Consider the following 27,322-nt stretch of genomic DNA (forward strand, 5'->3'; position numbering starts at 1 on the left):
GAACAAATTAGAAACACCAAACCAATCTGTAAAAGATATTAAATAAATGGAAATTCCTTTTGATATAAAAAACTTTAAATTTACAACTTAAAGAATAAAACAGTAGTAAAGCAATTAATCACCAATTTGCTTAATTGTTTCTGACAAATAAACAAATTAGAAACAATAAAAGATCTGTAAATCGTATTAAATGAAAACTTTTTAGTTATCATCATAAAAATCAAGGACTCTAAATTTACTGTTTGAAGGTCTAGCGTTAGGAGGCTACTGCCTGTAGAGGTAAAAAACAAAATGATCTTAAAACTTTATAACTTACAGACAGCTAATAAATGTTTTGTCATATTACAGTATTTTATTCATTCAACATGCAGTGTTTTTTTTTTTTAGTGAAGTTTGACTCTGGCCACACCCTGGTTGAGTTGGTTTTAGTAATTTTGATGCGTTTTCAAATTATTTGTTAATTATTTTTGTATTGTTCTTGTGTGTATTATATACTCATTAACGCATGATATATTGTATAACAAGAAAAAATCTGTATGTATGTTATTCTGTCCTACAGTCAGGAAATTGTCAAAGCTTCCCACTTTAAACTTATTTGATTCGGAGCTTGACTTTGTTAGAGTTTTTAATTACTTGGGTCACACTTTGACACCCGATTTGAAAGATGATACGGATATCAAACGACAGTACAGGTCATTGTGCATAAGAGCTAATACACTTTGTAGAACTTTCTCAAAATGCTCTAAAAACATAAAGTGTTTTTTGTTTAAAACATATTGTAGTAACTTATACTGTGCCTCTTTGTGGGCAAATTTTAATGTAAAATCTATGGAAGCACTAAAGGTGTGCTTCAACAATGCCTTACGCCTGCTCCTTAATAAACCTAGGTCATGCAGTGCCAGCACCATGTTTGTAGAAAACCACATCTGCTCGTTCTACGAACTACAACGTAAGGTGGTGTTTGGCATGTTGTGCAGGTTAGGGAGGTCTGACAATATTGTCATAAAATGTATTCATGAATTTGCTTTTCCTTCATCCACTCTACGTAGTAGATGGATGAAGCTACTGTATAGTTCTAACCACGTGTCTATGTAACGTTGGTTTTTTTTTTTCTTTCTTTATATATCTACATATTTATATATATATATATGTGTATTCGTTATATTTGTTGCTGAACTATGGAGAATTTTTTTTCCGAAATAAAAGATGAATGAATGAATGAATATACATTGATATTGCATCATTTTGTATTTGTATGCTTTTCATGAAAGCACTGTTTTTCAGGTATAGTTGACATTTCCAACATACCCCTTGGTCTGAAAGCAATTTCTAAATGAGAAGTTATCATTACTGTACTTGTCATAGTAAATTAGATTATTATAATTAGTAACTACTAAATAATTAGTAACTACTAACTATTGTATTGCTAAATTAAAATACCTTTATGCAACTGAGAATTTTTTACAAAACATAAGTTGAAAACATTTTTTACCAAATATAGCAATGCCATCATTGTGGACCATTCTGTAGAAGTTCCACTAAATTATCTTTCCCAGGTGCTTTATGGAACATCTTCATTGAATCTGTAATACCATGTATACCACCATGGTAATACCATAGAGTTTACAACTCCCTGGTAATACCTACCTGCTTCATGATCGGTCAAATTAAATTTAATTATTTGTTTATCTCAGTTTGAGGTCAATGACTTAAAATATTTGCATATATAATTAGGACTAATCAAGCAAATCAACAGGTTTTAGGTTAATTCAACATTTGCATACAGGAATATCACATAACACTATACTGCTTTGGCTTTATCTCATCTCTTGAATTTCAGTGAATAAAAAGAAAATATTCATTCTGAGTAGAGGAATGAGCTGTAGGCCTACTAAGCTTCAACATTACTGTATGTGGTAGGGTGGGCTTTTCATGTCGCATTATCCTCCCTAGTGTTTGATAACCAGGTACTCATTTAGGCCTACATCTGAGTGGACTAAGAGTTTTTCTTACAAATACAAAAACATACCAGTAGTTTGAAAATGTAATTATGTGTGGAATTATTAATACTTCTAGCCATAGAGATAGGAAGTTCACTATAATATCTCTATGTTCTAGTTGCCGCACCATATTTTGAGCATATTATGTATAACAAATAAAATTATGTTTTGCATACAGTCTTTTTTTTAATAATACATGAGTGAATGCTAAAAAAAATTATTCTTAATATAAACCTTGTCTATACTATCAAACTTTATGTGACAAACAAATGTAATGTCCCCATATATGGACATGATGATGTCATATCACTACCATAATTGGGCACATCATTTTTTGTCAAACTAGTTTGATAGTGTAGACAGAGCTTTTGTATACTACAAAGTAGTTTTCTTGTGGATAAAATGTACTTTAAATGCTTTTATGGAGGGTGGCTTTAGCCTTCCGTTGCAAGAGATGTAATAACTTTTAAAACAAAGCATTCAGTGCTTTATTATTATTATTTTCGGCCTAGTTGTTTTTTTTCTTTTTTGTTGTGCTGGTGGTTGTTTATGGGTTAAGCGCCTTACACTGAGTGGTTATTGAGTGCCATTACAGTATTATACATAGATAATTTATATGTATCAATTACGTTAATAGTATTGATATTTACTGCTATTAATTGACATTAATTAAAATATTATAAGTGGATCATTTTCATTAGCGTGTTAGCTGTATATTTGGGTCAATGATCTTTGATCTCTCTGTTAAGTACCGTATTAATATTTAGGCGTTACCATCGTGTTGCAAATCACTCCTGATCTATTGAATTGAAAAAAATTCCGTGGAAAAATAACAAATTAATTAATTTTAATTGATATCTTTTGTATGACTTGAAACTTTGTTCACCTGATTGGGAAGTGACTTTTACACCATGTGGCAAAATTTACATAATGTTACCAGATAATTTGTCAGTAGTATACTACAGTGGTAAACAGTCACTTTAACTTTTTTCACTCTTAAAATTTGATTTGTTTTCACTTAGGGCATAACTTAAATAGAGCCGATTCGTCATTTTCATGGCGCACACGACTTCATGGCCACAACTGCAAGAACAGCAACACGAATACAATTGAAGCACAACTGCAAGACCACAATTCCACGAACACAACTGAAACAGCACAACTGCAAGACCACAACTCCATGAACACAACTGAAAGAACACAACTGAACAGCACAACTCCACAAACGCAACTCCACGAACACAACTGCAAGAACACAACTCCACGAACACAATTGCAAGAACACAACTGAAGGAACACAACTGCACGAACACAACAGCAAGAAAACAACTGCAAGAACACAACTGCACGAACACAACTGCAAGAAACACAACTGCACGCACACAACTGAAGGAACACAATAGCAAGAAAACAACTGCAAGATCATAAGTGAAAGAACACAACTGCAAGAACACACCTACAAGAACACAACTCCACTAACACAACTGAAACAGCACAACTGAAAGAACACAACACCAAGAAAACAACTGCAAGATCACAACTGTAAGAACACAACTCCACGAACACAACTCCACGAACACAGCTCCACGACACAACTGCAAATACACAACAGAACACAACTGCAAGAACAAAACTGTGTGAACACAACTCCACGAACATAACCACAAAAATGGCAAGATGTTTTTTTTTCGTTCGTGATCGAAAACAATATGAAAGTTGAAAAGTAATACAATCAATAAATCAGCTGTTAACATAATACATTTAAAATTGTATAGTTTATTGTGTCTACTAGTGAGTCATAGGTAAATCAAGTTAACACTGCAACGTATACTAGTTTTTTAATCGCCTCTAGTTTTCTATGTACTGTAAATATAATTTGTTCAGGAATGGCTAAACATTCTTGGTCGATTGTATCTTTCAAGCATTATTAATGAGTTAGCAGCAAACATTGTTTTTTCTTTTTAAGCAGATTTTTTTTAAAAGGCATTAAGAATCGTGGCCTCTACTGAAGAATAAATGTCGATCTAGGATTGAAATAAAGGATGGGAGGGGCAGGGCATGAAAGGGTGTCTCAATGGGCCCTTTTCATGATTTCACAGTCTGAATTGGTGGGTATACCTCTATGAGCCTACTTCCACTGTCAATGTCACGTTCCTAAATACAACGAGATAACTGGAAAAAAAATGAGAAACAAGTTAGTTAGACCATGGAGAAATAAGTTAGTATTTCTCCATGGTTAGACACAATCCGTTCTTACACGCGAAAACTAATTTTTACTTGATGGTGAAGCCACATTGCTTTGTTGGACAGTGATTAATTGAATGAATTAAACAAATCAAAGGGATCCGCCGCTCTCAGTTTCCAATATTTAGACGACTGAAATTTACACAGTGGTGCCATAATTAAACGAATAAACTGTCGGAATGAAAATTTTAATTAAAATTAGTCAGTAGTCAGAAAAGCAATATTACTTTTATAAGATTGGCGCGCAAAAATACACATGGTGTTTTTTAGATTCCTTGTAATTTTCGTATAAAATTAATTAAATTGCCATTGTCTTGCGCTTGTTGGGGGTCATAAGGTCAGACATAAGGTGGAGTAGCGCCTCCCCTCCTCCTAGTTTATCAAAGAGATACGATGGTACAATATGTTCAATATTATTTTATATGACTGAAATGTACGGAATTGATGAAAATTAAACAAATAACCTGAAAGAAAGTTCAATTAAAATAGGGCACAGAACTTTTAAAATATATATATATATATATGCACATTACGGTATAGAAAATACGTACAGATTTTAGTGCGTTGCTCTCTGGGGTGTAGGTTGGGAAAACCCAACAGCATTTTAGTACGTTGCTCTCCGGGGTGTAGATTGGGAAAACCCAACAGCATTTTAGTACGTTGCTCTTCGGCGTGTAGGTTGGGAAAACCCAACAGCATTTTAGTACGTTGCTCTCCGGGGTGTAGATTGGGAAAACCCAACAGCATTTTAGTACGTTGCTCTCCGGGCTGTAGGTTGAGAAAACCCAACAGCATTTTAGTACGTTGCTCTCCGGTGTGTAGGTTGGGAAAACCCTGAAAGACGGCATTACTGTCTCATAATTTTAATGCATTGAAAGTTAATAATATTGATATATGCTGTGATGTGTATCTGTATTTCGATCTAAAATAGATGTGAACATATTTTGTATAAATCTAATGGTTCTTGCTCAGCCTATTATTGGAGGTTGGCAGCGTGTGTGGTGGTTTATATTGAATATAAATTGTATATACGTAAACCTGATTATTATTTATCAATAAATATTATACTTGGCCTACTTTGACTATTTTATTAATAAACGATGTTAGGAATAAACTTGCAAATTACTAAATTATTGATTGGTCTAGTTGTTTTTTTTTGTTATTGTGAACGTAGGCCAGTTAATGAACTGATGAACAACAGGTTTTTTTACTTACTTTGACTATTTTATTAATAAACAATGTTCGAAATAAAATATCAAATTACTAAATTATTGATTAGTCTAGAGTTGTTTTTTGTTATTGTGAACGTAGGCCACTTATTAACTGATGAACAACAGTGTGTCTGATTATCCACAGAGAAACACACCCAAGCTGATCTAGATGTATGACTCACAGAAAACAATCGTTTTTATTATTTTTATTAAAAGATGTATATGCTTCTGGTCATTGTCCTCCTGAAAGTAGGTGAGTTGAAACGCTAGAAATGTGTGCTTTATCTTATTTTTCTGTAATATATGCATAAGGAATTTAAAATAAATATTTATTGTCCGTCCAGGTGTTAAACAGACTTAAAGGTGCACGAACATCTTGAGAAACTAAGTACTTATTGTCTTTTAAAAAGTGCCGTTTTATATTGTAAAATTAATAGAAGATCTACAATATTGAACAATTAAAAAACAACATTGAAGCAACTTAGTAAGCATAATTTTTGTTTCAAAAAAAGATATTTATTAAAATGAATAAATGATATATAGGCCTAATCATAACGAAGATATATGTAATTTATTTAAGAGGCGAGCTCTACAATGCATGTGAAATTAAACAATTAAAAAAACAACATTGAAGCCTAATATTTGTTTTAGAAAAAAAGATATTTAGGCCTATTCTATTATTGAATAGAATGATCTATAATCATAACGAAGATTTGTAATTAAGTTATGTAATTAGAAGAAATAAATGTGTGGATTCTTGATTCTTATCAAAGTTTTTAACTTGAACGAAAATAAAAGATAGATCGGAAAACATTGTATTCAATCTACTTGTTAGAGATTCTGGTCGCAAAGTACAAATCATCCGGATCTTCCCTGTTGTATACGTCCTCCTTCCGTTGGTCTTATGAGGAACCAACACTCTCAAATGAATAATACTGTTCAATTAGGCCTAAAGTTACTTTTTTTTTGTATTTCCATATCTTAGAATACATAAATGTTTCCAAATAATGATATTTATGATAAGTTACAATTTTCATTTCAATTGTGTTTCAACAATTATGACCGCGTCTCTATAATACAACTGAATTTGAATGGATTAAATTATTTAGTGTATATTACAGGTATGGACATTTAATTAATGGACGGATTTCAAGTATGGACATTGATTAAAATGATGGCCAAATGCCTTTAAGACTTGATCAAACTTTACGTGACAAAATTGTACATGGACATGAACACTGGATGCATTTTTTATCGTTCTAGATTCAACGTTGAAAGTGTGACTACGGTGTAAAACCCGACGATTATTAAGAAAAGGAAGACGGAAATATTACATAAAATTTGTCCTCTAAAATGTATTATAAACACGGTATGTTAGGCTTACATTATTATTTATAAACTAAAATGTACCAGTCTTCGGATACGTTTGCTAACGTCTGTCTGTAAATAGACACACCGCAGATATGCAGTACTGTATACACTAATAAGTAAAGTACATAAGATCATCGTGGCAGTCCACCTGCATTTTATGACTGAATGGAGGTACGGCAGATACAAATAATGGGTTTCTTATTTAGTAGATTCAAGTTTTTCAATCCAAAGATTGGGGTTTTTTTAAAGCAACGTTTTTGAGAATGATCATGGTTTAAAGTTTTCGAACCTTTGTTCTGTGACTAAACCCGAAACACGTACACTTAAAATAATTTGACATAGGCCTAGCCGAAAAAAGTTATCGTAAGTAACACAATTTACGGGTACGGTAAAGCATGAATAAATGCTCATTTGTCCATGAGAGAGCCAGTAATCTAATGACTGATTTATAATTTATTAGCCATTTACTACATATTGGCTCCAAACTGGTCTCACGAAAGCTTCATTCGGACGAATTACCAATTCATGAGTAAATATATATCCTTCGATATAATTTGATAACGCAAAATAGTTAAGCCAGTTATGCAATGTTATCTGCTTATATCGCTTTAGCAGTAATGATGTATTTATTAATTTTGAAGTGGATTACCTCCCTATGGGGAAGGTACCTCACTATTACGCTAAGCACTTGTCTGATCAGCCGTAATATGTATGGTGATGTGTCCCAAAAGGGATTAGTTCAACCAACACTCGCTCAAAATAGCAGGGATCAATTGCGGTACTTTACACAAACTTCGGTATTGTTCCATTTGATAGGAGTTGTCGCTATGTATAATGCTTTTTAACTAAACTGCACAACATACTATTGTAAAAACAGTTCCATCGGATTTTAACTCAGATTTGCTTTGTAAAGACTGTGTCTCCATCGGGTCTTTTATCTTTTGATCTTTCAGTTGGACAAATTTATAACAATGTATCTGATACAGCCCGTGACCGGAACACCGGATATCTGATTTTAATTTTTCATAAATAGCTACAAATTGTCGTCACCTAAATTACACGGAATTCATTCATTATTATTAGTAGATTTCAGGTTAATATATTAGTCCCAAGGACATGTGGAGACGCCTTCTTTATAAAGTTTTTCCCACTGTTTGTGTCTCCATTTCAATTTGTTCAACATAGGCCTAATACGTTTATAAAGTGAATAGGCCCACCGTTACAAAATTAATAACGTAGAATTCAACCAATAAATATCTCAATCTTCAGTTTTACAGGTATATTAGGCCTAACTCTTTCAACCTTCCTCTAGTATCTCATTCAGAGGCGTAGGTTGGTTGCTATCTGGGAGGGTGCACAAATTGTAAATGCGGATCTATACTAAACATTTAGACAATATGAGCTGTCCGAAAATGACATATAATTTTGAAATAGGAAACAAAATATATAGGAGTCTCCACCACCTCAGCCCCGCCATGGTATACCGTATTGAAAAAATAGAGCTTCTAGGTCCACAGAAAAATCCCTCTTTTTTACGGTCTGGAAAGTCGGAAATAGAAGTGGGTGCATGAAATGGCACAACATGAAAGTTGTTTTTTTTTATTTTATTTTACGGGATTTTATTACCGTTTCTTGCTGGTGAGTAGGTGTCGTGAGAGATTTAGATTCTAGGCTAGCCCCAGTAGACGATGGTCACATACCTCCATGCATATGCATTGTCAAGATTAACAATTAGTTTGTTTCGTTTTATTTCTTCTTCAGAGGAATATAATTATAAGTATATCTTCTTGGCCCTGTTATGCGGTCTGACTAGTCCTACTTACTTCTAAGGGAATCGTAAGCACCCGCAGTATGCAATGTTTCGATAATTATACATAATTTAAATTCTTCACGAATCAATCGATAAAATCCTGCCCTCCAATTAGGTATAATTACTTTTCTTATCGATGTATGTTCACCTAATTGTTAAGCACATCGTCACAATTGAGTAACTCATCATCGGTAACCTCAAAGCTAAATTTGCTAAATGCCGGTAATACGTTGGTCCTTGGTCGGGACACTTAACGAAAATACTGAATAAGAACGTCGCCTTATTACTGAATACAATTGTCATTGTGGATTATTCAATAGAACAATATAGAACCGAACTTGGTAACGTAACATGTGAAGTTCCCGTAACCCTCATTCAAGGACGTAATCAGACAATGGACGGAGCGAGCGGGTGTCCAACAAGGGAAAAGGAAATCATCCCTTCTTTCTGTTGTTCTTGACTGCAATTTAGGCCCCCTACTACTTGTTTGTTGAATTGGCCTACAGTTATATCATATTGAGTGATCCCACTTTCAGGAACCACTAATTAGTTTCTACTTCCCAGTCGGCCTATGCAGAACAGAGAACGCTATGATTTGATGTAATTATGACTATAATTAATAATAATATTAAATAATACAAGCAAAGCCGGTAGCATAGTATTTGTTTAGAATAGCTATATATACGATCGAAAGAGGCTATGGTTCATCAGGCGTTCTTTTTTAGATCTTATCATATCTATCTATTATTACATCATGGCCATTAATGTTCTATAATTATCTTTGTAACCAACACGTGACCTGGTACCATCACAATACAGTACCCTGATCGTGAGTTACATCGCTACTTTGATTAAGGTCGGGAAACACATTTAATTACAAATTGTTTGGAAACATCGATACAATCGATATACGCTAATCGATCGGTGACGCATGAACCTTGATCTAGTGGCCCTCAGAAACGTTCCTTATATGTATCTATTGATCAGAAGTGTGTATAAAACGTGTCTTGATGTTCAATGACAAAATCATCTGATAATCAACAAGTTAATTTTGATAAGAGAAGATACAACAATACAATCATTCCAAAACGTTCTTAAGCTCTGTCTACACTATAAAACTAGTGTGATGTGCCTAAATATGGTAGTGATATGCCCAAATATGGTAGTGATATGACATTATCATGTTCATATATGTATGTGTCCACATTTTTTGTCACATAAAGTTTGATAGTGGAGACAGAGCTTTAGAATGTTACAAAGTTAGATTTAATAGAGGGCGTTAAACAAAAAATTAATTCCACTAAAATTGTATAATAGACCTATTTTACACCTTTTGATTGTATGCGGAAATTACGAATTAAGAGATTAATTAAAAGTTTATAATTAAACGATTAAAAGCGTTATTAATCCGAGAGCTTATTTTCGGGTCTTTTTGATAATTCGATATGATCCCGTCGAATCGTTAACAGTTTATTTATTGCCACAAGTACCGCTATCAATCGCCACAAGCAACGATCATCCTGTCCATACTGTCATCTGTAAGAAAACGTTAAGCTCTGTCTACACTATCAAACTAGTTTTGACAAAAGAAGTGTGGTAGTTCTATGACATCATCATGTCCATTATATGGGCACATCACATTTTTTTGTCACATAAAGTTTGATTTCAACCATGGGAAATAAAATCGATATTTCGAATAAAGATTGATTAATTCGGTATTTAGCCTATATATAATTAACTTTTTGAGATATTGTTACACAAATTTGTACAGAGAGAAATAATAAGAACTAGGATTTTTAATTCGACAATTCGACGAATTATAGGTGATCATTTTTTCATAATTTCACTGAAATTTAATTTTTAAAAAACGATGCACGCACGTTAAAATAAGATCGCAAAATGTTGATGTATGCCATCCTTTGACCTCTCATGCATGAGTTGTGCCTATGTGTCATATAGAATATACACAGTATATACTACATTTAGTATATTTTGCTATATTTAAATGTCACATTAATTACTGTATGTTATAGCTCTGGTTAAGGCTTCTATTGACATGCAAATTTTATCTATCTGTATTTTTTTAAAATTAAAGATTCAATCATAGTTTGCGTTTGGGTAAATACAACTTCTTGATAATAAAAACAAAATTAAATTATGCTGTGTGTTTTCAGAGTGTTTCAAAGGTTTTGCCATGGAGAAATTTCCAAAACCTATAGAGGTACAATAACATCTCAAAGGCTGAGAGTTTTACCATGGAGAAATTATTTCAAACCATAGAGGTAATAATATCTCTATGTTAAAACCTACTTTGGTATATTATGTGGCCTTTACTTTGAAAACAAAAAAAACACAGTCAGCATGACGTATATTAGACAATGAGTGTTGATTGGTCAAGAAAGTTAGCAAATTCTGAATACAATGACCTGCTAATGACATTTTGTTTGTTGTGGTTCCGTTGAGTCTTTAACCCTCGCGTTACATCTTTGTTATCTGTATTTATCGTTGATGGACAATCCGTACCTGGTGCGTTGCGGTGTTCGTTTGAAGTTAAATAAAACAAAAAAATACAAAGAGAACATCTGAATGTTAAAATGTTCTATTACGTGTTTGTATCCGGTTGTAATGGGATTAAGAAAGCTCATTAATAAAATAGCAGCACAAAAATGGCAAAATTGAATACAGCCTATCCAATCTTAATTTTATTCGTCGAACTTCGGTAAAATTATCTTCTATCACAAAGATCACCTCAATTCGTAAAAGTGACGAATTAAAATCTAATTTTAAACAATTGTTTTGACTATTCCGTAAATTGTAAAATAAGAGTTAGGCTACTCGTGTTGATATCATCTGAATGTTCATTTTCAATTTTTCAAAAACACAAAATCATATTTTAAAACAAGTTTAAAACCAGTTTCCATTTAGATGCTTATATAATGTATTTACTCCATTCATTGTATTGAAGAAATTTTATTGACAAGGGGCGCAACGTAATGATAAAATGTTTCGAGGGAGACAGAGAGAGATGGTCATGAGGAGAGGAAAATAAGGGCATCAGGCCGGGCATCAGACATGAAAACCACATAGGCCTATTTATAAACAAATAAGACATTAAATTAGGAGTTTTGCGGTTTTTTGTTGTTGAACAAAGCATGCATGAGATGAATCTGCTGCGATCATGCAATTAATTAAGCAGGTTGTGAATTAAGTGATACATCTCCTGATAAATAATTGACGACATGAACTCTAGTCAATAAATCATAACTGTCACGTGTCCGGAAGCATTCTATTAATTACCACGTTACTGGCAATTAGATGAGTAAATGCTGACAAGAACCCTTACAGTGTTTATACATCCATGATTGGACAGACCCAACAAAGTATCCCCTTAATAGGTGTCGCACAAGAAACGGCAGAACAGTTTTACTCAGGATTGAAATATTTTTATATCCTCTTCAGTCAAAGACTGGTCTCCCAGAGGGCCTAGTTATGATCAGTGGCTGTGATGTACTAGTACACCGGGGTAACCCCCTACATCTTGAAAGATGTACTAGGTTCTTTAAAGTGCACATGAGCCTACACTGGATGGACCTACGGTTTATCGTCCTTATCCAAGAAGACTCAGTCCTTATCCGAGAAGATGGTTATACTTTCATTATATTATTTTTAGCTTACAGTTGTTATTTTTGTATATTCTGGTCATTTACTTTATTTTAAATTAGGTCGGCATATAAAATCCTAATTTTAAAACGATTCCATGAGTTTATCTCTCTGTAATCTGTATTTTTTTTGTGGTAATTTCGGTTTTAAAAAACGTACCGTTTTTAGTACATGTTTGTTATTGTAATTATGTGTATTTGGAGATAGCAAACATTATGTAGATTTGGCTTAAATTACATGTCATCCAAACGTATAATAATTCCTGGTGTTTTTTTTATTGGGCGGGGGGCGGGGGTTAAAATTTGCGATTCATCCAGGCCATGTCATCATATTATGCAAACTTGAATTCTCTTCTAGAGGGCGCACTTCCTTTTAAAATGGCAGCCACTACAAAATGTACCATCCTGGAAATTTCTCCAAAATACCGACAACTATTTTGGCTGTTAAAATAAATGGATTTCATTGCAATATAAACAGTTTAAATAGTGCAAAATGTCACGACATAGAAATGTCCGTAGCATGGACTACGGAGAAGGTAATCATAAGTTATAACACCGTAACATTTTGTGACGTGGGCTAGGCTAGCCTCTATCTAGGTAGAGGTCCTAGGCCTAGTGAGTGGGCCTAGCCTAGAGAGGATAGATAAGTAGGTTGGCGGCCTAGGCAAGGCTAAGTATATAGAATAGCTAGGCATGATGATGATGAATGAGGCAACCCTAGGGTAGGTAGACAGTAATTCCCAGCTAGTAGCTAGCTAGGCTAAAAGGTATAAATACACTACTTACTTTATAATACAAAGAATACATCCAGAGAGAGACATTTTCAAATTGGTAAACTAAGAGTAAAGCCTTTAAAGAAAAAGACAGTATAGCCTAGACAAGAGCCTACTACTATATAGCTATAAGCCTAACCTAGATTAGTCTGGCGGGCACTGACCCTGGCTACGTACACAGGCCATTGTAACTACAGTAATTTTCTTTTCTTTCAGAGTATGATGGTTACTATGATGTCTATGGGCATTCAGTAGAAGATGATTATGGTGTTGGTGTATCGCCCTCAACGGGTAAGCGTTGAAACTTCAATTACCGTAGTAGAATATCAGATGGTGCAATCAGGCTCATGAAAAAAGGTACCAGTTAGAGACGGCTTGTTTGATAATTTCAAGTGATTTCTTGTCTTTCTTTCAGAACGTCAGTTTATGTTCCATCGTGGGCATCATGACACTAGCTTATCACATTATTTGGATAAGATAGGAGAAGGAGATGCAGATGAGGAAGAAAAAGCCAATGAAAGTGAAGAGGAACAACCACTGCAAGATTCTAAAGACTTCAAAAGACCTAAGCTTAGTGATGATGATCAGGGTAATATATTAACCAGCACATTTATTTTATGTTTTAAATTACTATAACCTCGGTAACAAAAAAATTATAATCATCTAAAAATTGTTACATACATTGGAACATGTATAGGAATGAAGTGTCATATTCTCTTTAAATAAGCCTTGTGAGACTCTGCCAGAATTTGAACCTTAGACCATGGAGAAGTACATTTTTTGACATTTTAACTATCATGCACTGAAGTGCAAAAAGTGCTGCGCCTCGTGCCATGTCGTACCATTGTAAATACCCCCGAGTGTGCCGCATCTCCACTAACACACTCTAACTTGTGCATTATTTGTATAGTTGTACACTGTGACTGATAAGCAAGAAAGTTAACCTTAACCTGCAATTTTAGTCCATTTATTGCATAAACATCAAAGAAGAAACAATGAATGCTCTACTATTAAGCTACCAATTGTTTTTAAACCAAATGCTTCTGTATTACTTTCAGTTCTTTGACTTACTTAAGCTCTGTCTACACTATCAAACTTTGAACTTTGAAACAAAAGAAATGTGATGTGCCAATTTTGGCATATCACTACCATATTTGGGCACATCCCACTTTTTTGTCAAACTAGTTTGATAGTGTATACAGAGCTGTAAACCTGACAATTTCAAATGCATTTATATTTTCCAGCTCTTTTAAACTCTTGCATAGATGGCATTCGCAATGTAATGGGTGATAGTGTACCAGAACATATCATGACTGATATGATTATCAAAAGCAATTTCAACCTTGAGAAAGCTCTAGATTCTATACTGCATACCCAAGCTAAGAAACCTGGTAAGAAACCAGTACCAGATGTCTTGCTCCTAGGACCAGGTGCTAAGCCTAAGAACTCACAAAGAACAGGTTGGTATAGCATAACGTTTACTAAATGTTTTTGTTAATACTACACACTAGTGTGATGTGCCCAAATATGGTAGTCATATGCCCAAATATGTTTGTGATATGACATAATGTCTGTATATGGGCACATCACATTTGTTGTCACATAAAGTGTGATAGCGTAGACAGAGCTTTATACAGGTGCAAATTTCTTTTCAGTAAAGTTGTGCCCTTACAGTAGGTGGTTTATGATGTTTGCCTAGCAATACCATGGTTAATTAGTCAGATGTTTGCCCTACTCTGATGTAATTGCACTTTATACTAAGAATTTTTGGTAAAGTACAAATACATCATAGTAACACTAACAGAGTAAACATCTGACCAATTAACTCCCTAGCAAGCTAATCAAAGTAATGTTGCCATCAGGAAGTCCCACCCAAGTATTACTTGCGATTTTGTGTTCTCAATATGTACTTAGCATAAAGTACAATCACATCATGAATAATTAGTTATTAAATTATCAATGCAAAGTTTTCTTTACAAAGACAAAAATGTTTATGGGTTGTGATGACTATTAATAATCCTTGGCAATACCCATAATAAACATTTTCTCATGATCAAGGTTAAATATTAGCACTCATGCTTTTTGTATACCATCATGTTGATATAGAAATATATATTCAAAGTATTGTAATTGTGTTTTAGATATTTTAATTGTTTTTTGCTAACTGAAAGCATCTTCGTTTCCTTTTCATGTTTTCCTCTACTTGTCCTGCCTGCCTTCCACACTGCAACCTTCCCACAATACCTCATCTGCTGATATCTTTTGCTATGGTATAAGGTAAGGAGGCCTAGGTTTTTCTTTATTAAATCCTTCTAGTTTAATGACTCCACCTACCTCGGTAGTTAAGCTTCATTCCCCACCTAAGCCTACTTCTTCCCTTGTCAGTCTTTTGAATCAAAGCAAATTAAACGGAAAAGAAGGAAATCGAAATAAGGAAGTCGGCTCTAATGATGGCACTACATTGGAAAAAGAAGGGCTAGGAGGACAAATTGTACCATTAGCCAATCTAGGAAAAAAGACTGGGCATATTAGTGCAACACCGTTAAGCAACTTGGCTAAAATGCATCTAGGCTCTGGGCCTAAAGCTAACACTGGCAGAGGGCAATCACTCTCTGCCTTAGCTAATGTACACTTGCACAGCAGTGGTAAAAGCTGTTTAGAAAAAGATTCAAATGGGCAAACATCTGCTAAAGCAGTATCATTAAGTGCACTAGCTTCCAATCATCTGTCGTGTAGTCCTAAAAATAAAGTTGTTGGAGGTGGTCAATTTGGTTCACCTGGAGGTGGTGTGTCGTTGAATGCTTTAGCAACTACTCACCTCAATAAAGAACAATCAATTACTATACCTAAAATTACCAAGACTACACAAACCAGTATTATTGCTCTCAAGAAGTCAACCATTGACTGTCAATCCAGTAGCAGTCCAGAAGAAACAGTGACTCACCGACCAAGAAATGCTAGAAGAAGACGACAGAAAGGTCACCAGAAAGAAAAAGACCAGAAGGTCGAGGTAGGAAACCAACCAAGAATCATTCCACAGATTTTTAACGAACAGGAATCCGAACCAGCTCTGATGGCTCGGATGTCTGCCTTCTCAAAGGCTGTATGTGCAGAACCTCAAACCAGAGTTCTTCCTGGACATCTGCAGTCACTGTCAACATCACCTTACCATCAGTCACTCAGCCCACCAGAGCCGCCATGTGCTGGCACATTTCAATATAAAAGGCAGTTGTCGGAGAACTCATATCAAAGTTATAAAGCAATTGTTCCGTTTGATTTTTTAACCCCCTCTCCTGATGACATCATTAAAGAAAGACAAAGTAAAGCTTTTAAGAGAACCAAGGGAGATAGTAAGTATTGTTACAAAGACATTTTGTTGTAGCTGTTTGATAAATCAAATTAGTACACACAAAAGCTACTTTTTATTATTATATTTTACAACATCAAATCATCTTTGTCACTTTACATAGGTAACAAGAGGATTGTTTTTTTAGCAATTTTTATTTAAAATCATATAAAATATTCATATAAAACAAGTTTTACCATTCGATTAGAAACATTACTATATTTTTTGTTTAGCATTTTCCAATCATTTAGGCTAATAGAAAAACCTCCAGCGACTGACAATTGGGTCTTTTTTTTAATTTGTTGTATTTATTACAGTAGTTATATGTCATTTATAAAATCATGATTTAATCATCACATTCATGTTTTAGGTAAATTAAATATGTTTTAGTTTCTATTTAACAATTCTCTCTGAAGGCGTGAATGTTACAACATCAGATAGTGCACTTACTGTACCCTTGCAGCCCCCTCCCACCAAGAAGAATGTCACCTCTCCCACAAGGAGTGTAACCAGGGGCTTTAATGTCACCTCTGATGATTCTGGAATGGGTAAGCGCTTCTCCGTGGATTCTGGAAGAAAGGCAGAGCTATTGGCGTAAGTATCATTTTACAGGATTCGTATGGGTGGTCATTGAAAAGCTGGAAAAGCCTGGAAATATTTCTTAAAGTATTTTCCAGAACTGAATTCGTCATAAAGGCCAATTTACAGACAAATGATAAGCAGTAATGGTAGGCAAAAACCGTGTGGCTTGTCCCATTTACACAGCGCATAGAAAGTAGGTGCTTGTAGGCCTCGATGCTACTGCATGTTGCAAGCACTGCTGACCTGGACTAGACTAATATGACTGACTGTCAGTAGGCCTAGAGCAGTAGCCTACCCCACAAATACAGCTACTGCTCGTCTGTGTAAATTGGCCTTTATTCTGGTCAGGAAGGGTCATGGAAATTGATAAACAAAAGTATATGAACCCTGATTTATAGCCTCACAGCACTGTTTTCAAACATCCTTATTTTGCATATACATGCTAATACTATATTGTAACAGTTTAACTGTTTTACATTTTCAGACATCCAAAGCTACCAACAGTACGAAGCACACCAGATTTGCTCTCTATGGCAGGATCAACAACTCCGAAAAACAAAAGTGGAAAATTGGTAATAATTTAATAATAGTTTTCACCCTATTAAAAAATCTGTCAACTTGTAGTTGGTATTTTCTCTTGTATAAAAATACTTAAGCTTTAAAATGAATATACTTTACTAAGAACCATGTCAACTTCAGATACTGTAGTAATCGAGTACATTATCAGAGATAAGAATGCGAAAAAAATATACAGAAAATATATTTTATTTTTTCACAGAGCATAGACATTTCTAAGGCCTTTGAAGAAAGACAATCTGGCAAGCCACTCCTAAATCTTGTAGTCGTCGGGCATGTAGATGCGGGCAAGTCCACATTGATGGGCCACTTACTACACCAGCTGGGCAACGTTAACCAAAGAACAATGCATAAATATGAACAAGAATCAAAGAAACAAGGCAAAGCATCATTTGCATATGCATGGGTTTTAGATGAAACTGGTGAAGAAAGACAGAGGTATTAATTTGCCTTGTATCATAGGAAAATTCTATGATACAGTATCACATGTGAAACACATGTGAAGCCTGTATTTTAGACCATAATCTGGTAACCTAACCTTCCATGATACAGGCATCACATAAGAAACACATAAGATGCTGTATTACAGAGTTTGCCTATGTATAGGTACAGTTCACTTGTGTAATAAACCTGATTAAACGTGCTATCCTTTTTATTATAGAATATGACTCTTTAAAATGTCATTCATATAATAATGGTTCCATTGTGTTTTTGTTGTGTAGAGGAATCACAATGGATGTGGGTATTAATAAATTTGAGACTGAGCACAGGATAATCACCCTTCTTGATGCACCTGGACACAAAGATTTTATACCAAACATGATCACAGGTGCTGCACAGGTAAATATCAAAGTCCTTGTTTAATTTTATTTTTCTCTCAAATGAATTCTTATAAAAATTGGTTTAATTTTAATTGGATACTGTGTTTACCTTTATTCTTTGTTGTACTGCGTCTACGTATATGCATGGTACGTTGAAAAAATGCCATTAAAGTAGAGAATTCCAGAAAAAATTGTTTACATTAACAATAATAATCTCAATATTGACAACAAATTGCTTGTCCTACGATCATATAAATTACATTCTGATAATTTACCCGATATTTCTTTTTAAGGCTGATGTTGCTGTACTAGTAGTTGATGCAACTCGAGGAGAGTTTGAGACCGGTTTTGATTCTGGAGGTCAGACTCGAGAACATGCCATGCTTGTCAGGTCATTAGGGGTCACGCAGCTTGTAGTGGCTGTCAATAAGTTAGACACAGTGGATTGGTCTGAAGATAGATTTACTGAAATTGTAAACAAATTAAGTCAGTTCCTGAAACAAGTTGCAGGATTCAAGGTAATTATTCTTGATGAATTTTTATATAAAGTTGAACCTCTATTAAGGATATACATTGGGACCCAGCAGTGTCACCTTAATAAGGGTCGACTGTATTGTTAAGACACATGTTTCCCCTTTGTTTCACAGGAAAGATGTCCTCAATAGGAGTGTTCCAAAAGTGTTGCTCTACTGTTTTCTTTATTACAACTGTTATTTTGAATCGAATTTTGAATATGAATTAAATAATTTTAATGATAATTGTTAGGTAACATACGACAAGATACCATTCCTTTTTAAATTATTAAGTTTTTTAAATTGTTTACAAATTTGTTATTACTTCAGGAATCCGATTTAGTATATGTGCCTTGCAGTGGCTTAACAGGAGAAAACCTAGCTAAAAGAACGCAAGAGAAACTGCTACGACAATGGTACAAGAATAAATGTTTGCTAGAATATATAGGTAAGATATTTTATTACTTTATATGAAGTTTTATGTGTATGCTTTTCAAGGCACACTTTTAATGTTACCAAAAAGAACTCATATACTTGTGTATTTAGGTGAGTTGGCAATAATGAATGTTATCAAACTTGTTGACAATCCATTCCCAAACATACATACAAGATCAGCTGAGTATCGGCTATGAGTGCTCACTGGCTAAACCCAGAGGAAAAAACAGGCATGAAAATATGTTCTAAATGGCTACAAATTCCAGTAGCCTCCAGTGTTGGAGGGCCACTCAGGGTTCCTAAACCAGGGGCCTCTGCGTTGCGCCACTGTACAAGATGCTCCAAATAAATAAACAAATACCCCTTTCACATTGCCTAGCAAATATTGAGAATTTACATACATCGGGTTGTCAACACCAGTGTTTTGTATGCCATGTGCTTTGCTAGGCAATGTTAAATGGATAATTGTGGTGATGGTATGTAATTGGTTTTTGTGATTTTTTTTTTCCAGACTCTTTGAAACCTCCAAAGCGGTCAATAGACAAACCATTTAGGCTATGTGTTTCTGATGTATTCAAAGGTAACATTATTATATTTATTATGTGTCTAAATGAGCAACTTGTTATTTCATGTTGCCATTTTATGTGTGTTTATTCCACAAGATTGTAATATTACCAATTTAGTATTTAACCCAAACCATCTCACAATACAGCTGATCCAAATCAGCCGATTTGCTGTATGACTGCAACTATATTTAATAGGTTATCTTCTGAGGTATCAAATAATTATAATAAATTGTTCTTCAAGGTATGGGATCTGGTTTTAGTCTAAGTGGCAAGATAGTGTCTGGTAGTGTCCAGGCTGGACAGAAAGTAGTGGTCATGCCAGCTGGAGATACTGGAGTTGTTAAATGTAGGTATTCACTTTAATTTCCAAATATTAGACAGCAACTAGTAATACTGTATCTATAATTTGTCGATTATCATAGGAAAATTCTGTAATACAGTGTCATGTACCGCCAATAGAACATAACTGTAGCATAATACAGGTGCCATATGCGATACATATGTGAAACTGTATTATAGATACTGGACATAAATGCCATATGAGGAGATACAGTACAGAGAATATGGTGATAATTTTAATGCTACAATGATTTTAAATATTAGTGCTTTTTTTGGTGGTGTCACTTTCAATATGAATTACTAATTAGATTAAAAATGATACAATGTTTGGTTTATTTTAGTATAGTAGTCTTTGTAATCATTTTAAGTAAATAAAGTTAATTAGTTTAGTTAATTATTTACACATGTTTGTACAGCTGTGTTTAGCCATGAAGAGGATGTGAAGTGGGCGTGTGCAGGGGACCACACCACACTAACAATAACTGGAATAGACCAGATGAATGTCACGTAAGTTTCCATGCTTTATTTACAATTACAGTTGAACCCCTTCTTTTCCTACACCCCTATTAAAAATCTTTTGACACTATAACCTACCTATATTCATAAGACACGCCTAAATAGGCTCTATACTTTGTTTTTTTTTTACCAATTTGAAATTGTACAAAAGGAAAGTCTCTGGTTGTATTCTTTGTATTATAAAGTTCATTTAATGTATCTATACCTTTTAAACTAGCTAGCTGGGGTCTACTGCCTAGAGACCTTTATAAAGAAATATTTTATGTATTTTTGTGGAAATCAAATAAAACAAACAAACAAACCTAGGCCTACCCTAGGGTTGTCTCATTCATCATCATGCCTAGCTACTCCTCCTATCTATTAAGGGGACACTTCCATAACAAATGAAGTGAAAATATATGTTTTACACTATGGTCACCTTCTAATCTATTAAGAGGACACACTTGTTTCCAAAGGTGTCCCTTTTAGGGGTTCTATAGTATTTCAGAACACATCCAACAGCGACCACATAGCTGGTATAATAGATGGTGTAATAACTCTATGGGCCAGAGGATTAACAACCATTTCAACCAACTTAAATTCAAAGCATCTTTATAGGAATATCAAATTGATTTGAAGTACGTTTCAATTTGGTTTTTTTTCTAGCGTTGGTAACATTTTATGTAGTGCTGATCAACCAATTACGTCGTGTGTTCGTTTTAGAGCAAGAGTCATTACTTTTAATTTAGATATACCAATAACAAAAGGATTTCAGGTAAGAGAATTTAAATTTAAGCTAATAAATAAAATATGTGTTGCTAATTATATGTACAATAGACAAAGAACTAGATGAAAGCATAGTGGTGAAAACAGGGCAAGGACCCTTCAAAGTGGCCACCATGTAAATCATATAGTAGAAAGTAATATGAAGAAACAGCCTAACTGAACGTTTTGATTTTTTTAACTTGTGCAGGTGCTAATGCACTACCAGACATTAAGTGAACCCGCTACAGTCCGAAAACTAATAAGTATATTGCATAAAAGCACAGGAGAAGTACTCAAACAGAAACCAAGGTAAATACATGTCGGTTTTTTATTTGCAACTATTGCCAAATTAGTTGGAAAAAAACCTGTATATTATTTCTTTAATAATGTAATGACAAAACAATAAGATATTGATGTAATTTTGTAATAAACATATTTATTCACAGATGTCTAACCAAACAAACGAATGCCATAATAGAAATTGACGTTTCACGACCAATAAGTTTAGAGTTGTACAAAGACTATAAAGACCTTGGACGATTTATGTTACGATATAGTGGATCAACGATAGCTGCTGGGGTGGTAATTGATGTAAGTAAACCTTAGGCTTTGTCTACACTATCAAACTTTATGTGACAAAAAAATGTGATGTGCACATATATGGCAGTGATATGCCCAAATATGGTAGTGATATGACATAATCATGTCCATATTTGGGCACATCACACTTTTTTTGTCAAACAGTGTAGAGAGCTTTACACTAGGAAATCTGCTTTGTTTTAAATCAATGTCAAGGGATAGATGACCTATTTATCAACAACAACAAAAAGTGAAAAGTCACTAATGAGGAAGTACAATGATCTTATGCTATGCTGTTTATCCTGGGAAATAATGTCTCGTCTCCTCTTAACTAGGAAATCTTATTTGAGTTGTATTTTCCAACATTAGTACAGTGTCAAGTTGCCTCTGTAACCATAAATTAATATCAATAACTGACTCAAGACAGGCTAACAATACACTATGCTTTCACATGTCTATATACATCATTTGAGCTTACAGTTGTTTCAATAGACACTACAGTATGGTTGTATTTATATAAACTCTTTTTTGTTTTTCTAGATTTTAAAATAAGTTAAAGATGTGTATAGCTTCATTCGGTTGCTACCTACTTTATCACTATACATCACAGCCTTTATTAATACACAGACAGACAGTTTAAACTGATTTCAGCTGACCAGTCTATATTGAACCCGGGGCAATATTTGTATATATCATTTTGTTTTATTAATGACACCACCCGGATTATGTACTTACCTTATTTAACTGAAATTCATACGTTTACTGGTAGATCTGCTGTTTGTTATGTGTGTTTTTATGCGTAACAAAATAGTCTAGATGGCGATTCCACTTACTATTCATATACAAAAAATGCTCCACTGGTGGTGCTATTCGCTCATTTTGCTTGTCATTTATTACTGGAATAAACAACGGAAACAACGTAAAAATGGAAATGGAAACAAAACATTTTTAAATCATTGATTGAATGATTTGTGTTCCCTCTAAAATTAATTATCGGACCAAAATGTTGAGAGAAATGAGGACGGAAGCAAATGCAGGAGGAATGATAATAAATTGTTAATTTGTAACAACAATTCTACCTTAATTTAAATATAATATTTTTTTTCACTGCATTTTAGTATATTGACAAAGTCTATATCAAGTCATTCTGGGTACAATCAGAAACGCATGAACATGTGCAGAATGATTATTAGACTTAATAATTACGTAGTCAAGTGATCGATTGTGAAATCAAAAAGTTACTATGTTGTATTCTATAACTTTGGGACTACAATTTATTTCGGATACAATTGTAGCTCATTTTTGATGAGCTATGGAGTTACCAGCTATTACAAATCGTTGGTTTATCTGTATCTTGTCCACCTTTAATAAGGCTCTTTTACAGATCTATCGAAGTGCTACAAGGTTTTCCAAACAGTAGTTAATTTTACTGAATATCTAGACACAGGGTTATGCTTCGTGATCATATTAAATCAATGATACAGCTGCCATGTAATTCTACTCATTGTAAGAACATTCATTTACTAGCTTTTGACAAAGATCTCCTTAAATCATGTTTTTAAAATAGAGAATATTGTATTTGATATGTATATTAATAATAAATATTGTTTTATATTATTTTAAAAATTGTTTGAATGGGGTGAATAAATTAAAGATAGAGAAGAATAAATTATCTGAAAATGTGGTTTGTTCAAGCATTAAATAAGTCGCAATTGAGTCAAGGTGTCTTTACCTAGGTAAATATTTACAGTACTAAATAGGTGGGCACTACAGATTCACTTTTAGATGCAGAAAAGCATTGTAAAATGTACGTTTTCTAATGATTACATAATTAATATTTCAATTACCATCAAAAAATGAATTTATAATGACTGTAATATAATTATCATATTGAATATCTGAATACAATACTATTTTATGTGACTTATTTTAATCATTTTAGTCTATGCTATTTGATAGCATGTTTTTTTCTGTATCTATTTCATTTGATTTAAATCACACAATACTCCTCAATAAAAGTGTTCTAAATATTGAATTGTTTTCTATACTGTACTATTGTCTAAAGCATGATTTTGATGATTCAAGCATAGATGTAATTTGATTACATTGTTTGAATTTTGTGTTTCTTTTGAAAAATACTTGTACTGTACTATAGTACAGAGATTTCTTCAAGAAAGTGGAAAATTGTTACTGTTTTGTTTTGCGATATAACTTCATTATTTGTATGAGATGACAATAAGGCAAAGTATGTGCATCTGTAGGAATGTTGGCTCATCAAATGGGAAAATTGTGACCCTCTTATTTTTTGACATAACTTTGTCCTATGACACCTACTGTACTATAGTATTGAGATTTCGTCAAGAAATTGGAAAATTGTTACTGTTTTATTTTGCGATATCAAATGTCAAATGACCCTATTATTTTTTGACATGACACCATGATGTGATATGGCAAATTATATAGCAAAATTAGTGCATAAATAATTGATATCAAAAAAAATATCTCTTTGCATCCAGAACTACAGTATATACCAACTACAATATATATGGAGTCAAGTCAACCCATTTCACAATATATATGGAGTCAAGTCAACCCATTTCACAATATATATGGAGTCAAGTCAACCCATTTCACAATATATATGGAGTCAAGTCAACCCATTTCACAATATATATGGAGTCAAGTCAACCCATTTCACAATATATATGGAGTCAAGTCAACCCATTTCACAATATATATGGAGTCAAGTCAACCCATTTCACAATATATATGGAGTCAAGTCAACCCATTTCACAATATATATGGAGTCAAGTCAACCCATTTCACAATATATATGGAGTCAAGTCAACCCATTTCACAATATATATGGAGTCAAGTCAACCCATTTCACAATATATATGGAGTCAAGTCAACCCATTTCACAATATATATGGAGTCAAGTCAACCCATTTCACAATTTTTGTTAGAGCAAGTTAAAATCTGAACAGACAAATAGTACTAAAGTTTAAAATTGTTGCATTTAATTTGTTCTGAAGAATACTACATACAAGATACTAAAAAAGGCACTATAAATATAATATAAAATGCATAATATATAACTATAAATATTCTTTTTTTTTATAAAACATTTTCCGAACTATTAGAAATTTTGGTTTTTGATGCTGAATTTGGTTTCTTTCCTTTTTTCTTTTTTGACATTTGTTCAAAGTTGCTAATTCTTTCATCTTCTAATTCTTGCAGCTCTTTCTCGACCGCCTCATGTTCTAATCTATAATAATAATACAATCAACAATTATAATTGTGCATTAATAATGTATACAAAGGATAAAAACAGCAGCTTATTTACAATTGAATCATGGGAGAAGTTTACTTAGTGATTTATTAAACAATGATTAATATTACTTCAATAATTTGTTTTGTTATTTTATAATCCACTTTTATAAAATGTAAACAAACTCAATAATTTATTTCGACAATTGATTTTACAGGTTTGTTACAGGATTGGATTTTCGGTAACGCTCAAAATGGTACTGTCATGTTTAAAATAATTTACATTTTCTTACAACTTTCTTTTAGATGATAAAAAACATAATAAAAACAAACTTTACAAGTTAAAGTTAAACGGAATATTTATACTGGATCACTTAGCTAGCCATGACATTTAAATTGATATATTTTTTTTAAAGCTCTGTCTACAGTATCACAGTATTGACAAGAAAAGTGTGATATGCTCCATATATGGGCACATCACACTTTTTTGCTTTACTCCAAATTCCCTCTTCAGGGTAAATGAAATACTGTATGTTAATTACAGTAAATTAATTATAATACATTACTTACATATCAAAATAATCAACACATTCATAATGGCCGTACAACTGTGCAATGTCTCTGGGTGTATCCCCAGAATTGTCTTGCATGTTCATCGGAGCTTTGAACTTTTGTAAGACACGAAGGACGCTGACTTTACCAATCTCAGCTGCAAAGTGTGCAGCCGTCCAACCACTCTCCGTTGCCATACGGGGATCAGCGCCATTGTCCAACAACACCCTTGTACACTCAGCATGGCCTAAAAATAATCATTTCCATTAACATGTAAACATAACATTCATAGGGTATTCTTAGTAGGCATATAATATAGGAATATAATAGTATTTTATTGTCTGTCTGCCATGTATCATTACTTTGTTGCCAATTGTCCCATAGCCGATTCCTTTAACATCCTTGTTATGTTTCCTGTTTAGTTATATTAATAATTATATATGTGGGTGGTGGGAAGATTATTTTATCTAAATTTTGTATGTTTTTAAATATATATTATTATTATATTTTTGTCAAACATTGCCTGTAAAAAAGTGGGAACTTTGTTCCTGTTAATAGTAAGCAAAATAAATGATAAATTACTTGGGAGGGTTGCTATCTTTAATGGACATGATGTAAGGCCTAGAACCTACGGGGACCCTTACGGATTAATAGGTTAAAGGGCTAGGCCTCTAGTAGGCTAGTACTAAGTTAAGTTCCTGTGATTTTCAATGTTTGTTGAAAGCATGCACTTCTCTCTCAATTTATAAGAATAGGCCTTTTATTAGACAGGCCATGCATGGAGTAATAAAAATAGGCCTACTACTACAGCTTGCCTTTTATTGCTGCCCAATGTAAGGGTGTACGACTATCCCATTCTAGATCTGGTAGATTCACATCGTATCTAGCCGTCTTCATTAATGCTTCAATTTGATCACTATCCCCATTTGATGCAGCTTCGTGAACCTCCATTGTATATTGAATGGTAGGCCCAGCCTCAGTCAGGCAGCAGCAGGTCTCTTCCTAGACTAGTATAGCCAGTATTGTTACTGTTAGTAAGGTTAAGGTAGGATTTAACTAGCATTTTTGTATAATTTACATGCCTAACCGGTAATTGAACTTATAAAACTGAAAATCTACATAATCTTCCAGATAGAAAAATAGTATTTTATTGAAATAATAGGCTCCTAGTGGTTTAAAACACGTCTTTAAGTACAATATGTCTACTAGGGTAGGCCTAGCGGCGAAAAGTAGAGCGTCATGTCGCCATGGTTGAGCGAGTGCGTTGAGGCGTGACAAGTTTTAATTGAGGGCGGACTTTAATATTTTTAATTTATGTACTGTATCAGTCTGTTATCTTTGGTGTATCAGAGAAAATACCAACATTTGAAACAAATATGGCATGTTTGTGACGTTTTCAGTTTTTCCGTTGCACTT

At 33.7% G+C, this 27,322-nt stretch overlaps 2 protein-coding genes and 1 long non-coding RNA gene across 5 annotated transcripts in view; 2 read left to right on the forward strand and 1 right to left on the reverse strand.

Annotated features, from left to right (window-relative positions):
* LOC144853756 (uncharacterized) overlaps nt 1-5,515 on the forward strand; it is a 59,527-nt gene extending 54,012 nt beyond the window's left edge. Inside the window, exon 4 of the long non-coding RNA XR_013614416.1 lies at nt 3,023-5,515. This is a non-coding gene — a long non-coding RNA (uncharacterized LOC144853756). The remainder of the gene's footprint in view (nt 1-3,022) is intronic.
* A 7,166-nt stretch (nt 5,516-12,681) lies between these two features.
* LOC144854796 (HBS1-like protein) overlaps nt 12,682-27,322 on the forward strand; it is a 51,692-nt gene continuing 37,051 nt past the window's right edge. Inside the window, exons 1-18 of one of the 3 annotated variants that reach the window (XR_013614693.1) lie at nt 12,682-12,831; nt 13,285-13,359; nt 13,484-13,657; nt 14,313-14,528; nt 15,351-16,418; nt 16,831-17,008; nt 17,481-17,568; nt 17,775-18,010; nt 18,295-18,412; nt 18,687-18,911; nt 19,236-19,353; nt 19,852-19,920; nt 20,148-20,252; nt 20,662-20,752; nt 21,407-21,515; nt 21,714-21,814; nt 21,952-22,096; nt 22,625-22,746. Coding sequence is in view for 2 of the 3 variants with exons in the window: in XM_078712781.1 (XP_078568907.1) it covers nt 12,789-12,831; nt 13,285-13,359; nt 13,484-13,657; nt 14,313-14,528; nt 15,351-16,418; nt 16,831-17,008; nt 17,481-17,568; nt 17,775-18,010; nt 18,295-18,412; nt 18,687-18,911; nt 19,236-19,353; nt 19,852-19,920; nt 20,148-20,252; nt 20,662-20,752; nt 21,407-21,515; nt 21,714-21,814; nt 21,952-22,096; nt 22,625-22,636 (3,171 nt within the window). In the remaining variant the exon portion in view is untranslated. Of the gene's footprint in view, nt 12,832-13,284; nt 13,360-13,483; nt 13,658-14,312; nt 14,529-15,350; nt 16,419-16,830; nt 17,009-17,480; nt 17,569-17,774; nt 18,011-18,294; nt 18,413-18,686; nt 18,912-19,235; nt 19,354-19,851; nt 19,921-20,147; nt 20,253-20,661; nt 20,753-21,406; nt 21,516-21,713; nt 21,815-21,951; nt 22,097-22,624; nt 23,809-27,322 lie in introns of those variants that run through there. The other 2 variants (XM_078712781.1, XM_078712782.1) reach the window with 2 other exon arrangements.
* LOC144854390 (ankyrin repeat domain-containing protein 66-like) lies at nt 25,083-27,150 on the reverse strand. Its single transcript, XM_078712335.1, has 3 exons — nt 26,722-27,150; nt 25,925-26,153; nt 25,083-25,352 (listed from the first exon to the last, which is right to left on the reverse strand). The coding sequence occupies exons 1-3, from the start codon at nt 26,855-26,857 to the stop codon at nt 25,202-25,204; spliced, it is 516 nt and encodes a 171-aa protein (XP_078568461.1). The 5' UTR covers nt 26,858-27,150; the 3' UTR covers nt 25,083-25,201.

This window comes from Antedon bifida, chromosome 10 (genome assembly GCF_963402885.1).
Source record: "Antedon bifida chromosome 10, ecAntBifi1.1, whole genome shotgun sequence".
Lineage (NCBI taxonomy): Eukaryota > Metazoa > Echinodermata > Crinoidea > Comatulida > Antedonidae > Antedon > Antedon bifida.